Source organism: Trichomycterus rosablanca, chromosome 8 (assembly GCF_030014385.1).
Source record: "Trichomycterus rosablanca isolate fTriRos1 chromosome 8, fTriRos1.hap1, whole genome shotgun sequence".
Classification (NCBI taxonomy): domain Eukaryota; kingdom Metazoa; phylum Chordata; class Actinopteri; order Siluriformes; family Trichomycteridae; genus Trichomycterus; species Trichomycterus rosablanca.
This window is the reverse complement of record NC_085995.1, coordinates 10,939,772-10,957,865: the sequence shown is the minus strand read 5'-3', so window position 1 is coordinate 10,957,865 and position 18,094 is coordinate 10,939,772. Positions and strand designations below refer to the sequence as shown.

The 18,094-nt window shown below is 38.9% G+C and overlaps 1 protein-coding gene across 1 annotated transcript in view; it reads left to right on the top strand.

The window, feature by feature from the left end:
• Positions 1–18,094, top strand: part of fgfrl1b (fibroblast growth factor receptor like 1b) — a 126,851-nt gene that overhangs the window by 1,848 nt on the left and 106,909 nt on the right. Inside the window, exons 2-3 of the mRNA XM_063000969.1 lie at positions 314–433; positions 8,655–8,843. Coding sequence (XP_062857039.1) covers positions 314–433; positions 8,655–8,843 — 309 coding nt within the window. The remainder of the gene's footprint in view (positions 1–313; positions 434–8,654; positions 8,844–18,094) is intronic.

The following is an 18,094-nucleotide window of genomic DNA, read 5'->3' as shown; positions in this document are numbered from 1 at the left end:
GTGTATAAGAGCGTCTGCTAAATGTCGAAAATGTAAAGGCTTATACAATCCTCTCCACAATTATTGAAATCACTTGTAAGGATTAGTAAAGAGTTATAGGGAAAAAAAATCCTCATCAATAAATTGTGTGCCACAATTATTAGCATAAAAACAATGGCTATACTGAAAAGAACCTTATGCCTGCTGGTAACTGATAATGTTGTGGGCCTGTTTTTTCCTCCAAAGGTACTAGGAACCTCATCAGAGTATATAGCATTATGTATTTAAGGAATATCTGGACATTTTAATTAAAAATCTGTTTATGTCTGCCTAGAAATTACAATGGTTCATCACTGGATCTTTCAGCAGCTGCTATGGTTATCTCAGTCTCCTGATCCAGACTTCATAGAAAACCTGTGGGGTGAACTAAAGAGGAGATTTCACAAGAGAATACGTACTTCACATACTTATAGATGTTATTATTTACCTGTCCCTTACACTTATTGTAAACCTTCAATTTGAACTGTGGCTAATATTGCCCCTTATCATGCTGTGTCGAGATGATCAAATTTGAATTCCCAGCAGAAAGTGGAGGTTGACAGGTTAATGAACTGTAATCGGTCTCTGGAGCTTCCAGGGAAATCATTTAGTCCCATGTGAACGTTTATAGTCTAATTAGATTTTCTCACATCGATAATAAAAAAGTTTAAGGAGTCCAAGCTGTGAAAATGCAACATGCAAACTGTCAAGAGACCAGGAGGCCTGATGATACGCTTTATTTAATATTCTTTTAATGTCTAGAGTATAATTGTTTCACACTCTGATTGTGCACCAGAGTAATCATAGCTTCCATTAATATCAAGACTCCAGAGAGAGAAGAAAAACATCAGAAGAGTATATCAAAAAATCACTAAGCTTTTTAATCGGACCACGTAATCCAGCAGCCATAAGAGACTGAGCTAAAGATAATTCATTATACAGGGTGTCAGACCGAGACACAAAATCCTGCAGACACATCCTCAACAACAGGCATTTAGGAAAAAAATGCTGGCTGCTGATATTTTAGCTGCTGTTATTTTGAGGTTCTATTTTTGAGCAGATATTTGATGGTTAAGGAACAGATTACAAGACAGCAGGTGCATCTGGAGCAGCAGACACATTCATAGTCAAAACATTTTTCTCATACTTTTCGAGTTGGGAAAGAAATAGGTATTTGAATGTCTGGGATAGCAACACAATGAATAGGATAAGATTAAAGGTGTGGGTTTTAAATGTGTACTTTTATAAAATATTTTAGTGTTAATCTTGCAGTGGTTAGCGCAGGAGTTAATGTGCGACAACAATCTCTCATATTACTTCTCATTTGTGGTTAGGCAATGGAGTAGGGTGGCAAGAAAAAATTAAGCAGGGCCTGGGTTCGATTCTCTGCCAGGAAGCCAGAGTCTTTCTGTGTGAAGTTACATGTTCTTCCTGTGTCCGCATGGGTTTCCAAGCCAACTGGAACTACTTGCCCTAAGTGTGTGTGTGTGTGTGTGTGTGTGTGTGTGTGTGGTGAGGGGCAGTTGTAGCCGAGTAGTTAAGGTACTGGACTAGTAACCAAAAGGTCCTTGAGCAAGGCCCTTAACCCTCAATTGCTTAGACAATATACTGTCACAGTACTGTAAGTCTAAATGCCAAATATGTAAATGTGTGTGCGTGTGTCTGCTCTGTGATGGAACAGCCTGCCTGGGCGTTTTCTACCCTTTCGCCCAATGAACCAGACTCACCACGACCCTGACCAGGATAAAGCTGTGGTAAAATGGACAAATGAGTGAACAAATGAATGATTATAAAACGGATAGTTCCGGTCCTAAAATCTGATTGGCTGAGCCGCGTTCGAAGCCGTTGTAAAATCCCCGTTATAAAACGGATAGTTCCGGTCCTAAAATCTGATTGGCTGAGCCGCGTTCGAAGCCGTTGTAAAATCCCCGATAAACGCACACCTAGGACCACCTCACATCATTCCATATTAATACGCCACTGAATCGAAAAAGTTAATGTTATTTTCGCCCTCATGTTGCCTAGCAACACTGTTAATCGAACTATTTTGCGTCGCGGAAGAATGCTTTATTGTAAGTTTATACACGATAAATGCATTTATGAATTAAACATTGTTGTATTTATTATATTTTTTGCTGACCGCCGTTTTATAAAAGCAATAAGCCACTCGAGACCGTGCATTACTGTGATTTTAGCACGGGGATGACGTTTTTGGCACGACGCGAAGCGGAGTGCCTAAAACTTCTTTCCCCGTGCTAAAATCATAACAGTAATGCATGGTCTCGAGTGGCTTATTGCTTTAATAAACGCCTATGACCACCTCACATCATTCCATATTAATACGCCACTGAAAAGAAAAAGTTAATGTTATTTTCGCCCTCATGTTGCCTAGCAACACTGTTAATCGAACTACCTGGCGTCACGGAAGATTGCTTTATTGTAAGTTTATACACAATAAATACATTTATGAATTAAACATTGTTGTATTTATTGTATTTTATGTTGACCGCCGTTTTATAAAAGCAATAAGCCACTCGAGCACGGGGATGACGTTTTTGGCACGACGCAAAGCGGAGTCACAGTAACGCACGGCCTCTCGTGGCTTATTGCTTTAATAAATGACATTAGACTACAAGTTGGCCATATATTGTTTTATTGCATAGGGTTTATATAACAGTTTGTCTTAATTTGAAAATGCTCTTGTGCAAAATACACAATGAAGGAATTTTGTGTTTTAACCATTTAGTTTCAGAATCCCAAGACTGTATATTACCTTCTAACAAGTCTATGCAGGTGTTTACATGTTCACATACAGTGTGAAGGCCAACAGTCCAAGACCAAAAGTACTCCGGCCACTAGGGGTCAACAGTGAGCGGCAATCAGGCCTAAAGCACAACACCTGTGCACAGATCTATAAAGAGATAGAGAAGCAGTCAGAACTTTCTAGGTCTTTGTCCCATGTTGAACAAACACAAACAGCTGGTATTCTGGGTAAAGTCATTTTTCTCTTGATTTGAGTTTCTCTCTGTTCCCCAAAAAAGAAAGAAAGAAGTAGTTTCTTTATTCTCTCAGTTAATCTATTGTAGTTCTACTCTTCTGTTGGGAAAGTCTTTCCTCTTTTTCTCGTGAATCTTGAGGTGGCCAGTGTTTCCCCTGGCAGTCATTGTTCTCAGTTTTCCTGCTCAAACATTTCCCCAAAGTTGGTGGTTTTTGTATTTTCCTTTTGTACATCTTTTAAGCCTATTGGTTAACCCACCTGAGTTGGGACACTTTCTTTAGAGCCTTCTTGGCTAAGTGGTAGAGTGCTTGATCAGTAACGCAGCAGCCTGAATTCAAGTCCCCACTCAGAAAGTCTTTGTTTTTGAGTTTAATTATTCGCCCGTGATCAGACTACTAAGTATTTGGATTATTTTCCTAACTAGTCTGGTAGCTCACCTGGTTAAGACATCTGTGTGGTAATGTTACTGTCACTGATGGTCAGTAACGCGTTACTCTAATCTGACCACATTTTTCAGTAACGAGTAATCTAATGCGTTACTATTTCCAATCCAGTAATCAGATTAAAGTTACTTATCCAAGTTACTGTGCGTTACTATTTTTGTCATTTTCCTTAGTGAAAAGATATTTTAGCTTTCTTCTTGGCAGGAGCGGATCCAGGGGGTGGCCAGTGGTTGCCATGGCCACCATAAAGTAATCTTCGGCCACCCCTCTGGCCCCCCCCCACCACCGCTTTGCCGGCAATTTTTTTGCGGAAGCATTTCTGCACGCAGGAGCAGCGCACCTCAGATGAGTAGTTCTTCACCAAAACAGTGCAGTAATACACTCAACATAAATGTCAACCACCAACACCATTACAGAAGAAGTACTATTTAGTAGTATTCGTGGCGCGCTACGAGTAAAAGCGCCAGCTGGCTCTGCGCATTCCAGTGTTGCCAGATTGGGCGAGTATCTGCCAAATTGGGCGGATTTTGTTGGAAAACAATTTAATAGCAGGTAAATAACACTTCTATTTAAAAGAAAATCTTCCGTTTTAAGAAGCTCCAGCATTGTAGAAGGCTATTAAAAGTAAAGTCAATTTTCAATGCTGATTTAGCGTAATAGTGTTGGTCAGTCTGTATCATATTCTTGAAAGAAAATTAAAATTTGTTTTCCATGCATTCACACTAGCATGGATTCAATTGAGTCTCATCAGTACACACAAGTTGGCAGCCAAATGATAAAGTATTGCAAAGGAATATCTTTGAAATATTCCGCATTATATAACTAATAAAGTAACTTGTAATCTAACTTAGTTACTTTTAAAATCAAGTAATCCATAAAGTAACTAAGTAACTTTTTAAAGGAGTAATCAGAAATCAGTAATCAAATTACTTTTTCAAGGTAACTAAGCCATCACTGGTTACTGTCTTTCTTTATCTTTACCCATAAACGTTTGGTGGTCTTTAGGTCAGGTAACTATGGAGTCTTTATTGATTAAAGCTTGAAGATTTGACATTTGTAATAAAAATATGTAAAATATAAGCACTAATGGTCTTAAACTTTTGGCCACCACCTTTGGTTATGAAGTGTATTCTTGGACAGTATCACACAGAAAATCATTTGCCAAATAAATAGAATGTAAATAAATAGAGATGTTCATTTAGAGATCATATGACCCAACAGTTCATTTAGCTCTCAAGTCAAAATATCGTTAGTAATAAATAAATCAGTAATCAAGAGTGAGAGAAAATAAGCAATTTACACTAAGATCCAACAAACCTATCACACTTCACATGATTAAGCACTTTCACTCCCACACTCTACACAATACAGGCTGAGCTCAAAATGATTAAGGGCTAAGCAGCATGAAATAAGTGATTGATTAAATTTGGAGTTGAAAATCAACAGCGTTTTAATTACGCAGCAATAAATAATGGCTGATGAAGTGATTGGGGATCTCTCTGTAGCAGCTGTCATCGCTTCCACTTGTGTACCACAGCTAAAAATGTTTCCAATAAGTTTTTATTAAAAACCTATTTTATCGTACAACTCAAGAGATGTACCAATAACTGAAAATCTTATTTAAGCATGTATATACAGTAAATATAAACATAATGTACACACCCCTGTTACAAAGTCAGGTTTTTGTTCAGGCTTTTAGTGGGGTTAAAATAATAATAATAATAATACTATTTTGGGTCATGATGCTGCCACAGCCATGCTATACTGTGGGTATGGTGTTCTTTTGAACAGTTTTTTTTTTTTTTTTTGCACTGAATATACCTTTTGGAATTATGGCCAAAATAATGGTCTTGGTCATAACACATTTGCTTTTGGTGGGTTATTGAGAAATGTTTTTCTTGCCACCCTACCCCACAGCCCAATCATATGACGATATGATTTTGGCGTCCCCCTTAGACGAGTTTTTTTTTTTGGCTTTTCATTAATTTTGGCAAGACGTCCAGTTCTAATTAATGTCACTGTTGTGCCATATTATACTCTCTTTTCTTTAGTGTGTTCCATGGTATATGTAATGCCTTTACATACAGAGTTTTTCTCCGGACTGATATCTTTTAACAAAGAGATCCTATGATTCTTTGAAAGCTCTTTGAGGACCATTGTTTTTGCTGTATAATCCTAGAGTAGAATCCTACCTGTATGGAGTAAATATTTCAACTTTATATGAAGTTAGATTTACTTTATGCCTAGTTCACACTACATGATTTTTGCCCTGATTTTCGCTCGGCGACTTATCGGCGCTAGATTTCCAGGCTTGGGAGCAACTCAGCATTCGCTCAGCGATCGAAACTCAGCTCCCAATTGCTATGTGTGAACTACTCAACAACTCAATCCGAGTGGCTTGCCGAGCGCTCGCGACCGAAGCAAGATTTCTAGCTTGCCAGATATCTGGATCTGAGTTGCTCGTCTGGCAATGAGTGCTATGGCGAACAGCCAATGAGAACGCAAGATACGGGATGAGAGGAAACGCAGGGGAGAAGTTGTAAAAAGGTGGGACGGGCATAATATAGTTTATATCAGAATACATCGGCACTCACTCAAGTTTTATACAGTATTTCTGACCTTATTGTTCTCTACAAAATATAACACCAACGTTGCATTGCATAAAATATCTATTAACCTCCAACTCACTATAGAACAGTCTCTGCTGGTCACGTTGCCAAATCCACTCAGGTTCATAAATTTTTTTCTCCTTGCATTTACGCTGCACATCAGCGCACAAACTTTGATCGCTTGCTACTTGTTGACGTGCATTTTTGGACGTGGTATCATTAAACCCCTTGTCACTTCTCGCGTTTGTTTTCGTGACCAGAGAAGCTCGCCTGCGATTTCAGTTGGTGACAGATCGTGTAGTGTGAAACCCCCTATCGCCGATCAGTCATGTAGTGTGAAAGTCACACCGACTTGAAAGACTCCCGATTACAAGAGATCCAGTCGTGTAGTGTGAACTGAACAGCGACCTGACGACTTGGAAAGTCATGTAGTGTGAACTTTGCATTACTTGATGTCAGGTCTTGAGAAAGAAAAGAAAGCCAAGTGATTCACAGAATTACACAGATTTTGGTCAGTAATTAACAAAAGCAAAACGACTAGAGATATAATGAATATGCCTTTAAGAAGTGTTCAGAATGTGTATTTATTCCACATGAATAGTGAGGTGAGGTCCACATGTATAGGTTAAGTTGTCATGGTTTGATATACAAGATCCACCAAAGGCTCAGTCTGCAAGGAAAGATGGTTTGTAACTTTGTGAGAGAATTGTCAATAAGTTTAAAAAGGACATTGCTCTGGGTTTCTTGATTTTTTTCCACAATATGTGCTATAAATTAATTTAAAAAAAACAATACCGAATTTATTTGCAACTGAGAAATCTCAGTTTGTAAAAAGCAAGATTGAAAACCACTATTGATTATGCATGACCTCTGAGCCCTCAGATGGCATTGCATAAGAAACCATCATGCTGTTGTGATAAATTTAGCCATGTGGGCTTAAGAATATTTCAAAAAACCTTTTTCACTCACGTCTGTGCTGCATCAGGAAATGTAACCTAAAAGTCCATTATGCAAGGAAAAGCAAAACATCAATTCCATGCTGAAACGCTGCCGAATTCTCTGTGCATAAGCTTATCTGAGATGGCTTATCTGAGACGATGGAAATGTGCTGTGATCAAATGAGATGAGAAAAAAGGATTATATTCAGTTATCAGTGAAAGATGCAAATACCAACTAGGGACCACAATGGAAATAAGTCTATGGACTTTTTGTGTTATCCCTGACTGTTTCAGTTTTTTATAGGAGGTATTGTATCTATTTATAAAATATGAAATGGTTCAATAAAATCAAATCAAATCAAATCAAATCAAACATCTGTCATGGTATGGGGTGCAATAGTTCCCATTATATGGGTGATTTGCATATGTGTGAAATCTTAGGATTTTAGAGAAGCATATGCTGCTAACAAGACAACTTCTTTCCCTGGGATATTCAAAGTTATTTAAGCGAAGGGTGGCACAGTGGCTCAGTGGGTAGCACTGTCACCTCACAGCAAGAAGGTCCTGGGTTTGATCCCCAGGTGAGGCATTCCTGGTCCTTTCTGTGTGGAGTTTGCATGTTCTCCCCGTGTCTGCGTGGGTTTCCTCCGGGAGCTCCGGTTTCCTCCCACAGTCCAAAGACATGCAAGTGGGTGATTGGAGATACAAAAGTGTCCATGACCGTGTTTGACGTTGAACTTGTGAACTGATGAATGTTGTGTGATGAGTAACTACCTGTTCTGTCATGAATGTAACCAAAGAGTGTAAAACGTGATGTTAAAGTCCTAATAAATAAATAATATTTTAGTGAAACAATGCTGAGCCTTATTCTGCATGCATGACAACAGTTTCCCCTAAATTTGACATGTTCAGCCTTTAAAAAAATTATTTATTTAATTTAATTACCAATGAACAGCCACTTTGTTTAGCGCTCTGCTTGAGCGGTGCAGTAAGACGTCATCAAAGTGCACATATGAGACAAATCTGTATTATAGCTGGGGGTTCTGAGAAATTGTGAGAATAACTTTTTCCAAGTTTAAAACGCTTATCGTAAAATAAATAAATAAAGCTTAACATGGGTTAACGAACTAAAAGAATAACACAGGAACACTAAACTTCCCTTAACCCTTTGATGCACAATCTGGGTCAAAAGTGACCCGACTGAGTTTTTATTTTCTATATTTTTGCAATAAATTAATTTAGCCATTCAAGCTTCCATGAATTCCTTAATTAACTTGTTTTTGATCATCACAAATCCTTATTTCAGTTTTATATTGTTTACTTTTTTAATAAAAATCATTTTTGTATCACTACCCTTCTAATGCACAACATGGGTCAAAATTTACCCTTATGTATTTACTATGGAATTTGGTAGGAACTACTGACATTTTTAGTGTTTGTAGTCAGAAACATATTTACTGACCCTTTGAAAGATAACCAGGGATTAGGCTCTTGAACTTCACTAGTTAGAGAAATATGTCCAATACTATTAGCTTGCTAGCTGTTAGCATATTCTATTCTAGATAGCTTTTATTAGCTATAAAAAGGACAGTAAATATATGAATAACTGACTAATGTGCATATGAAAATATTCTTTGCTTTTTAATAGCCTTTTTCAAAGTGTTAGGACAGCTGGTCTCTGATGCTGGTGACCTAGACTATGTGCCACAGGACAAAGATGCAATTGAGGGTGTGTCTGTGAATCCATCTCGCCTAGATGAAGAAGACTTCTTTGATGACACAGAAGACTTATTTGAGTCCTCTGAAGAGGAAACTCAGACTCAGTCTAAAAAATTGAGTAAAATGTGTCTTACTGGAGCTAGCATCCCCCACTCAGGGCAAAACAAGAAGCTAAAACATCTTGAGGAAATGCCCAGGACCTGCATTTGGTTCAACAACGGTTTCACCAAAAGATATATTAATCAGTAACAACGTCATTTTGGATGTTATGAAGAGCAACAGCAGGAAAAGGAAAAGAGTAAAGAAGTATTGTCAAAGAAGAATGTGTGGCTTTTATTGGCTTGACCCTGCTTGAATGGGTAGACAAGAGCTGGGATGTGAGTTTACAGGAACTCTTTCTGGATCCACTGCAAAATCCAATGTGCAAGGCCACCATGACAATATGATCATGGAGAGCTATGTGCGAAAGAAGGGAAAAGCTGTTGTCCTCTTGAGCACCCATCATGATGACACATCAGTGGATGTCAATAGTGTAAAGAAGAAACCAGAGGTCATCCAGTACCATACCTTCTGTGTTTTCCACTTCCAACATGCGAACCATCTGATTCATCCAGTACTATAACAAAACAAAAGGTGTACAGAATGGATCAGATGGTTCGCACCTTGTAAGCGGAGAACACAGAGGTGGCCCATGGGGCTCTGGTACAATATGTTGGATCCTGCCACCCACAATGCCTTCATTATCTTCACTAACACTAACTAACACCCTGATTGCATGAGATCACTAGCTTGTGTTCCCAGTGCACCAATTTGTGCTGTATCTATATGATCTCATCAGTTTTACGTTCAGTCACATTCACCAATCTTCACTACAGTTCAATTTCAGTGTTAATTTGAATAAATATATTATTACAGTGTGTTCATTTTATTTAATCACACTTGCAGACATGGGTCATTTTCGACCCATGTGTGTAAAGCTGATGTAGTAATACAAAAACTATTTTTTGTTCATGAAGTAAATTAATAAAAATTAAAATAATGATTGAAGATAATCAAAAACAAGATGTGTGATAAACACTTGGAACAATAAATGGTGAAATAAATTGATTTCAAAATATATACCAAAAAGATACTCAGCAATACATGAAAACATAGGAAATGAATAAACAAACACCCTGCATTAGAAGGGGTTTGCTTAGAAGGGGTTTAGAAGGGGTTTGCTTAGCTTGTGCATCAAAGGGTTAATTATTACTGCGCATAAGTTCTCTCCACTAATGAAATTCATCAGTTGTTGTTTTAGAACAATAACGTTTTTGTCTATATAAAACACTGAAATTCTCAGGCGGTAAACAAAACTTAGCTGCAAAAAAGCAGCTAGTTTGCCGCTTCTCATGTGAATGCGCCTTTACTGAATGAAATACAGTATTTCAAGATCGAGCATCTCCACGATCAAGAAGCATAAGGAAACAATAAAGAATTAAGAGTAAAGAGCAGGTTTTATTGTATTTTTATATTGATTTTTAACTGTTTTAATTGTATTTCAGTGTTTTTATATTATATTTGTGTTATATTCAGTGTATGGGTGTGTTCGAAAAGCTAGTGTGCTGTCTACATAGGCAGCATTTTACGTCATCCTGTGCGCGCTCCCGAGAAGGAGGCTGTTCGAAATCCTAGATGCCTTAAAATCCACACTTCTGAGGCATCTTATTATTTCAATGTTATTTTGGCTCAAGAACGAGTGAGCATCGGACGCTGCCTTAGTGATCAAGACAATCCCAGCATTCATGGCTGACGGGGCGGAGAAACGAATGGAGTTATTTTCAAACGTAAATAAAATATTACTGATTTTTAACTTTAATTTTAAACTTGTACCGAGTGTTTTTATTTGCAAGTTCGGGCTTGTCAGGAAATTTAACCGTTATCGGTACATGAAGGGAGATGTTATATTGACGTTAGCGTGCTGTGCTACCTCAGTTCATTGGTTTTAATGGCGAGATGCTAAATGCTAAACGCGAAATGCTAAACCCGATGGAATCGCTGTCATTAAGTAGTGCGTTCGAATAACCTGACTTATAAGTCACTGACTTATTAGAATCCTCTCTACTAAGTCAGCTGCCTATGTAGACAGTAAGACAGCAAGGCAGCTCCCTAGGTTTTCGAACACACCCTATGTGTCAAAAACAACCCCATTATTTTACATGAGCCTAAAATATATGCTGCTCCACAGGACCATGAAACGCATTAACAGGTTTCCCATACATCCTTATGGGGAAAAAAACCTTAAAACTCAACGCCTTTTAAACTCAACACCAGTCCCAGAACCAATTGATGTCGAGTTTCAAGGTACCACTGTACTATCCCCATGGTCAAGCATGAAGGTGAATGAGTGATTATATGGGGGTGTTTTTTCTGCTGCAGAAACTGTCCATCTTGACCATGAGACTGGCATCATGGATTTACAGAAATACCAAGACATTTTAAAGAGGAATATCCTGCTTTCCTGGTGATAATTGAACTTTCGAGCAAGACAATGATCACTTCAAAGAACACTTCCAAATCAACTAAAGCTTAGTTAAGGAATCAGTCCTGAAATATCTTGGTGTGGCCTTCTTTTACTCCAGATTTAAATCCTTTATAAAAGATTAGGTGGGATTTAAAGAAAGCAGTTGCAACACGAAAACCCTAAAACATTACATACAGTGAGCTGGAAGCGTTTGCATTGGACGAATGGGCAGATATTCCACAAGCTTAATGGGATGTTAAAAGCTTGTTAGCACTTATAAAGGCAAAAGGATGTTCCACCAAGTTCTGAGGCTGGGGGTAGACAATAGTGCCCATGGACATTTGTCAAGAGAATTGAATGTTTTAATTGAAAATCATCAAAATTGTCAGCAATATTGCTTGTATGTATCAATAAATATTATTTCACTGTTTACTGAGTCACGGTGGCTCGGTGGGTATCACTGTCGCCTCACAGCAAGAAGGTCCTGGGTTCGATCCCCACATGTTTGCATGTTCTCCCTTTGTCTGTGTGAGTTTCCTCCGGGAGCTCCGGTTTCCTCCCACAGTCCAAAAACATGCAGTCAGGTTAATTGGAGACACTGAATTGCCCTATAGGTGAATGGGTGTGTATGTGTGTGTCAGCCCTTGCGCCCAATGAAAAGCTGGGATAGGCTCCAGGACCCCTCCGCGACCCTAATTGGATAAGTGGTTAAAAAAGTGAATGAGAGTGTTTACTAAGACTTATTGTTGTATATTTTCATTATTATGTTTACCTTACCTAAATCCATTTCATTCAATTCCTAATATCTATGAGGTTTCCAATAAGGGAGAATAGCAAAATAAGCAAATCAAATCTCTATTTTATGTTTTCTTAATGTTGTGTAGTTAAGATGTAACTTACAACACACTGCTAAATGTCACACACACATACAGTACATGCATACACACAAACACACATTGCCTCTCCCTCCATCAGCACTAGCTTAACCTTTATTCATGTGGAGTGAACTGTGTTTTCCTGCTCTTTCCCGGAACATCTAATCCAGAGCTAGCTAATCAAAGATGTCATCTTTGACCTTTACAATGCAACACAGGCAAAAACGCTCCACCCTACTTGCCCGTTTTTAAAAGCTGGTTCACAACATGAGGCTCACATGCTCTAGCCACACACTTGTATGAGGCAATTTCTTGTGGATTTTATCATATTTTACTTATTTCAATTTATAATACTAGCACGCTAAGCTAATGAAAATGGGGGCAGCCATCTTGGCAGTACAGAGTGTATCTGTGTGATTTGCTGTTCTGATGTTCTTTGTAATGCTATGCATGTGTTTACGTTAACATATTGATGTAATGTAGTTATTGCGGTAGGCTTAGCCCTGTGTTCAGCCCTCAGGGCCGTCCAGTCCGTATCATTATTCAAGAGCTGTAAGTGTGAGTGCATCCTTCTTGAATGAAATGAGCAAAAGGTATCGAAATGACACGTTGGATGGATGGATGGATAGATGGATAGATACAGTACACCGAGCATATATACAGTACAATATATGATTGGTCAGTAGCCAATGTTCCACAGCTGCACCTTGTTTCAGGTGTAATTCTCAGGGCATTTAAGGGAGCAGCTGTGGATCATTTTGGTTTGCCTGTTCATGGCTTTTTGGTTATTTTGGTTGGTCACGACTTTGGTTATTATGTTCATGTTCTTGAGTATTATGGTTATTCTGTTCATGGTATCTTGTCTTGTAGTCTGGTTAATGTTTCTAGTTAGAAGTCCTGTTTAGTGATTACTGTGGTAGTCTAGTTCATGTTCTTTGTTACCATGTGATAGCTTAGCGTAGGGTTTAGGTGAGTATTGGTCTTGTTTCATGTCTTTAGATTGGTGTTAGCATTTAGCTTAGCATTAGCATGTGTTGTTTTGTGTATCCTTGTCTTTTGTCATTTATAAACGTCTTTGAGTGTGTGTCCGCCCCTCTCGTGTCACGTCTCACATCCCATTTGTTACAGATATAGGTATGAATGAGTATAATAGTAGTAATATACAGAAATGTATATATATATAAAAATAAAAAAAAATATATATATATATTTATAAATATATATATATATATATATATATATATATACATATATACACACACACATATAAGTATGAATCTAAGAATGAAAAAATATCAAAGAGGAATATGTAGGTTTCGATATGGCGGTACAAATATATGTCTTAGTTTGATTTGGTGTAGCGTGTGGTGTTAACCCTGTTGTTGGCAAGTTTGACCAACTCCTTAAATGAGAGGTGGATGCTCTGGTGAAAAGACCATTAAGGGCACTGTGTGGGGGGTTGGGTACCCAGTGATATGCCTGCGTCTATCTGACAGAGATGGTGTGCCCTGCCCAGGGCTGCTGTGCAATCCTCCAGCATGTCAGACGGTGGTAACGACGGAGCTTGTCTTGTGGTGGCATGGAAGTGAGATGTCATGGAAGCCATGCCGGTGTGCCTGCGCTGACATAATGGCAGCGGAGTGTGGGAGTCTGACAGCTTCAGCTGGTGGCAGGGCACTGCAGGTGGACAGTGGAGATAACTCTAGACACTCCGTGTTCCGCTGGATGTGCCATTGCTATCGAAATTGGTGTGCAGATGCAGAATGACACTTGCTGTAAATAATTGCATAAATGTTTAAGTACTTGTGTTTGTTGCACTAAAGCAGAAGAAGAACGTGTTTCTTTGTCTAATATACATACACACGTGTACAGCACAATGAGATTCTTTTTCCGCATATCCCAGCTTGTTTGGAAGAGGTCAGAGCACAGGGTCAGCCATTGTACGGCGCCCCTGGAGCAGACAGAGTTAAGGGCTTTGCTCAAGAGCCCAACAGTGACTGCATAGCAGAGCCTGGATTTAAACCGGCAATCTTCCTATTGAAGGCCCAAAGCTCTACCCACTAAGCTACAACTGTCCCCACAGAGTATCATTGTAATGTAGTGTAAAGGCTGACATACTTTGCAATGCTATGTGTGTTTAAGTTACTGTTTTAATGTAATGTAGTGATTGTATTGGGCTTAGCCCTGTGTTCATTGTGCTGGTCTGCTCAGCCCTTATCATTTATTTAAGAGCTAATAGTGCAAGTGCATTGTTCTTAAATAAAATGAGCAAACAGTTTCCTGCTGCCTCATCCTTGTCTGTGTCAACACCACAATGTTTATTTATTGTCATTAACTTTACCATTAGGTTTGGTTAGGTTGAGAACCACCTAGAAACTTTGAGCATGTAGATGGATGAGCACCCAGTTTAGGGTGCTTTTCTGCCAATCACGTTGGTCAGAGACGATCGCTCATCTATTGTTGCCATTTAAGTTGGTAATCTTCTAGACCTTCATCAGTGGTCACAGGACGCTGCCCACGGGGCGCTGTTGGCTGGTTACTTTTGTTTGGTGGACTATTCTCAGTCCAGCAGTGACAGTGAGTTGTTTAAAAACTCCAGCAGGGCTGCTGTGTCTGTATCCACTCATACCAGCACAACACACACTAACACACCACCACCATGTCAGTGTCACTGCAGTGCTGAGAATGATCCACCTCCTGAATAATACCTGCTCTATAATGGTCCTGGGAGAGTCCTGAACATTGAAGAACAGCATGAAAGAGGGCTAACAAAGCATGCAGAGAAACAGATGGACTACAGTCAGTAATTGTAGAACTACAAAGTGCTTCTATATGGTAAGTGGAGCTGATCAAATGGAAAGTTTGTAGAAACAAGGAGGTGGTTTTAATGTTATGGCTGATCGGTAATCTGAAATAGGAATTACTCTTTCAAACTACTGTACATATACACGGTAATAACTCAGGTGTTATAAGAGTTTGTGAGTTGAATCAGTAAAACACACAAGTAGGCAGGGAATTTATAGACTGTGTTGAGAGAAAGAGGCAGAGAAAAAAAAAACTAATCTTCTGGTGCATGTCTGCCAGCAGTTAGTTACATAGCGATCCATCAAGCAATAAACGCCTTCAGTAATAATTTATCATTTCTCAATTTCCATTTTTATGCAAACTATTTCAATAAGCTGCAGGAAATTAGGAGATGATCTGATAGAGGTTTTGACATTGTAATTAATGATGCACCTGGCTGTGTTATTATTTGTATCTGGGTCATAGAGTCAAAGTCAGAGGCTTTATATCCTGCTGTCTCATCATGCATGTGAGATAATGCAAGTTCAAATATCCACAGTGGAATTACAATACCACACATGCATGAAGTTCATTTACTGCCAAAGGTTCAGTACTTTAAAAAGTATTATAATTCATCATTTAATTTCAATTTATCCACTACTCTATCCTGGTCAGGGTTGTGGCAGGTTCGGTTCCACTGGGAAACATTAGGAGCAAAGCAGGAATACTCTGGACAGGGTGCCAATCTATTGCAGGGTTTTGACCTTCACCCCCTCAGACATAGCTAATCGTGTTTGTGTAGACAGCCAGCAGGCCAATAGCATTACTGAAATTTAAACCCTGGATCTTAGCAGTGTTGGGTTATCATAATAGACACTTGCACTACCCAAATTTTACGAAAAGTATTACAGACACGTGTTTAATATGTGACGTGTCAGAGGGACATTTGATCCTCCTCTTGTTTAGATCTAGGATTGTGCAAGCAGCAGTGGACTCACAATCGAGAATTAGAAATGACTACATTGTGAGACTGTGAAAGAAAATGTTAATTTACACTAGAAATATAAATACATAATCAATTACTACTTAGAACATGTAGATATGCTTACGCAATTCTTGGCAGTAGTCATATTCCAATATTTCCAAGAATATTGCTACAATAGAATGTTACTGGATGTGTAAATGGTGTATTATTCTTAATGTGGGTCAGCTGCCGGACTACTTAAGCAGCCGCCATATAACACAAGACATATTTAATGATTAAAGTTATCTGACATGCCTAATACTTATGTAAAAATGGTTACTTTGCATCTAGCAGCAACAGCAACGTAAGTCTTTTACAACATTATGGAGGAAATTTGGCCCACTGTTGTACCACAGCATAAGTTCAGCTCAGGACTAAGCGATTTCAAAACTTAATTAGCATAACTGGTATTAATACATTTTCAGATGAAACCTTGTGATTTTATTGTACAGTACAGTACAGTCATACTGCTGTGTAATACCTTCTTAGCTGTAGCTCACCGTCAAATGATGTACATTTTTTTAGAAAAGAATTCTTTGTAAAAGAATGTTAGAAGGTCAGGGTCCTGATGCAAAAATGAAAAATACTATGCTAAATTATAAAAAATAAAAAGGGGGCATGATTGGATGGATAAATGGACTGGCTTTTATATTCATGAGTATATGGATGGACAGACAAAAAGGTTTCACTGAATTCACTGAATTTCTTGCAATATGAATGTACTTTAACCCATCCTTAATTTCCAATTTATTGGGTATATAATTACCCAATCATGAAAGCATCAACTATTTAAATATTATGTATTTTTTTATTTATGCAATTTCTCCCTTTTAGTCCAGTGACCTGATTGCGTCATGCTTTCTCTCCAACAATGCCGATCCCCGCTCCGACCGAGGAGAACGAAGCTAATACACGCCCACTCTGACACGTGGGCAGCAGCCGTATGCATCTTTATTACCTACACTTTAACGAGTGCAGTGCAGCTCAGAACTGTGTATGGAGAGACACCCTGAGAGCACTCTTTTCTCATCTCTGTGCAGGCGCCATCAATCAGCCAGCAGACGTCGCAATTGCATCAGCCATGAGAGAGAGAGACCCTATCCGGTTTGATCCCACCCATATCTGAACAACAGGCCAATCGTTGTTCAGGTGGCTGCTCAGCCTAGCCGGCAGGCAGAACTGAGATTTGATACGATGTATTCGAGATCCCAGCTCTGGTTCCAGCGTGTGTTTTTACCGCTGCGCCACCTGAGTGGCAATATTATGTGTTTCTAATAGTTCTCAGCATTCTGCATCTTAATTTTGGCACAAGGCAAGCATATCCTGAACAACGTGCCAATCCGTTGCAGGGCTTTGGTCATCCACACTTTAGATGTCATGTCTGTGTAGAAGATACCTGCTCAGCCCTCTCTCTCTTTCTCTCTCAAGTTAAATGTTACATTTAAATATTAAATTGATGATTTTGATTGTTTGCTTTTTGCTACTTTGGATACAATAAAGTGTTTTGTTTAAAAAAGCGGGGCACTTAAGGTGTTCATGTCCTCCTGGGAATGGTGAAGGCACATCACAGACTGGTGGTTAAGCTTACACAGCCGGTGCAGGCATGGAGCCTGGACCTGAACCTACTGCAGCAGGTAAGAGGGGCCTAGTGGAGCAGGCAGGTGCAAGTGCTAACAGAATGAAGATGACAGTACTTGCAGACACTAGATGATTTGGTGAAGCAGCAGTGCCTGATTTGGCAAACAAAATTGCAAGTATTAGTAATAATGAAGGATTCTTGGTCTCAATGAGATTGTTACTGAAGCTGAGGATGGCAAAGAAGCTATTACTGCTAAATTAATATTAGAAGAGGAAGACATGAATAAAGAATCTGTGATTGAGGAGATTTATGTTAGAGTACCTTCTAAAAAGGGGAAAAATAAAACGGGCTAAGCCTGGAAGAGAAGACACTGAGGGCATTTGAAGTGCAAAGTGAAAAGCACAAACAAAATCCTGGATCTGGCACACTAGACACTTACTTTTCAGCTCCAACAGATCTCGCAAAAGTGGCCTACACTTTTAAAAGATTCATTTCTTTTTTTAAATAGGGCCAAAACATAAAAATTGTGATGGTTGAGGAATACTTTCTTGAGTTCTTTAAGACCATTTGAATGGAACCGGGTACAGAAGAGTTGGCTATACTC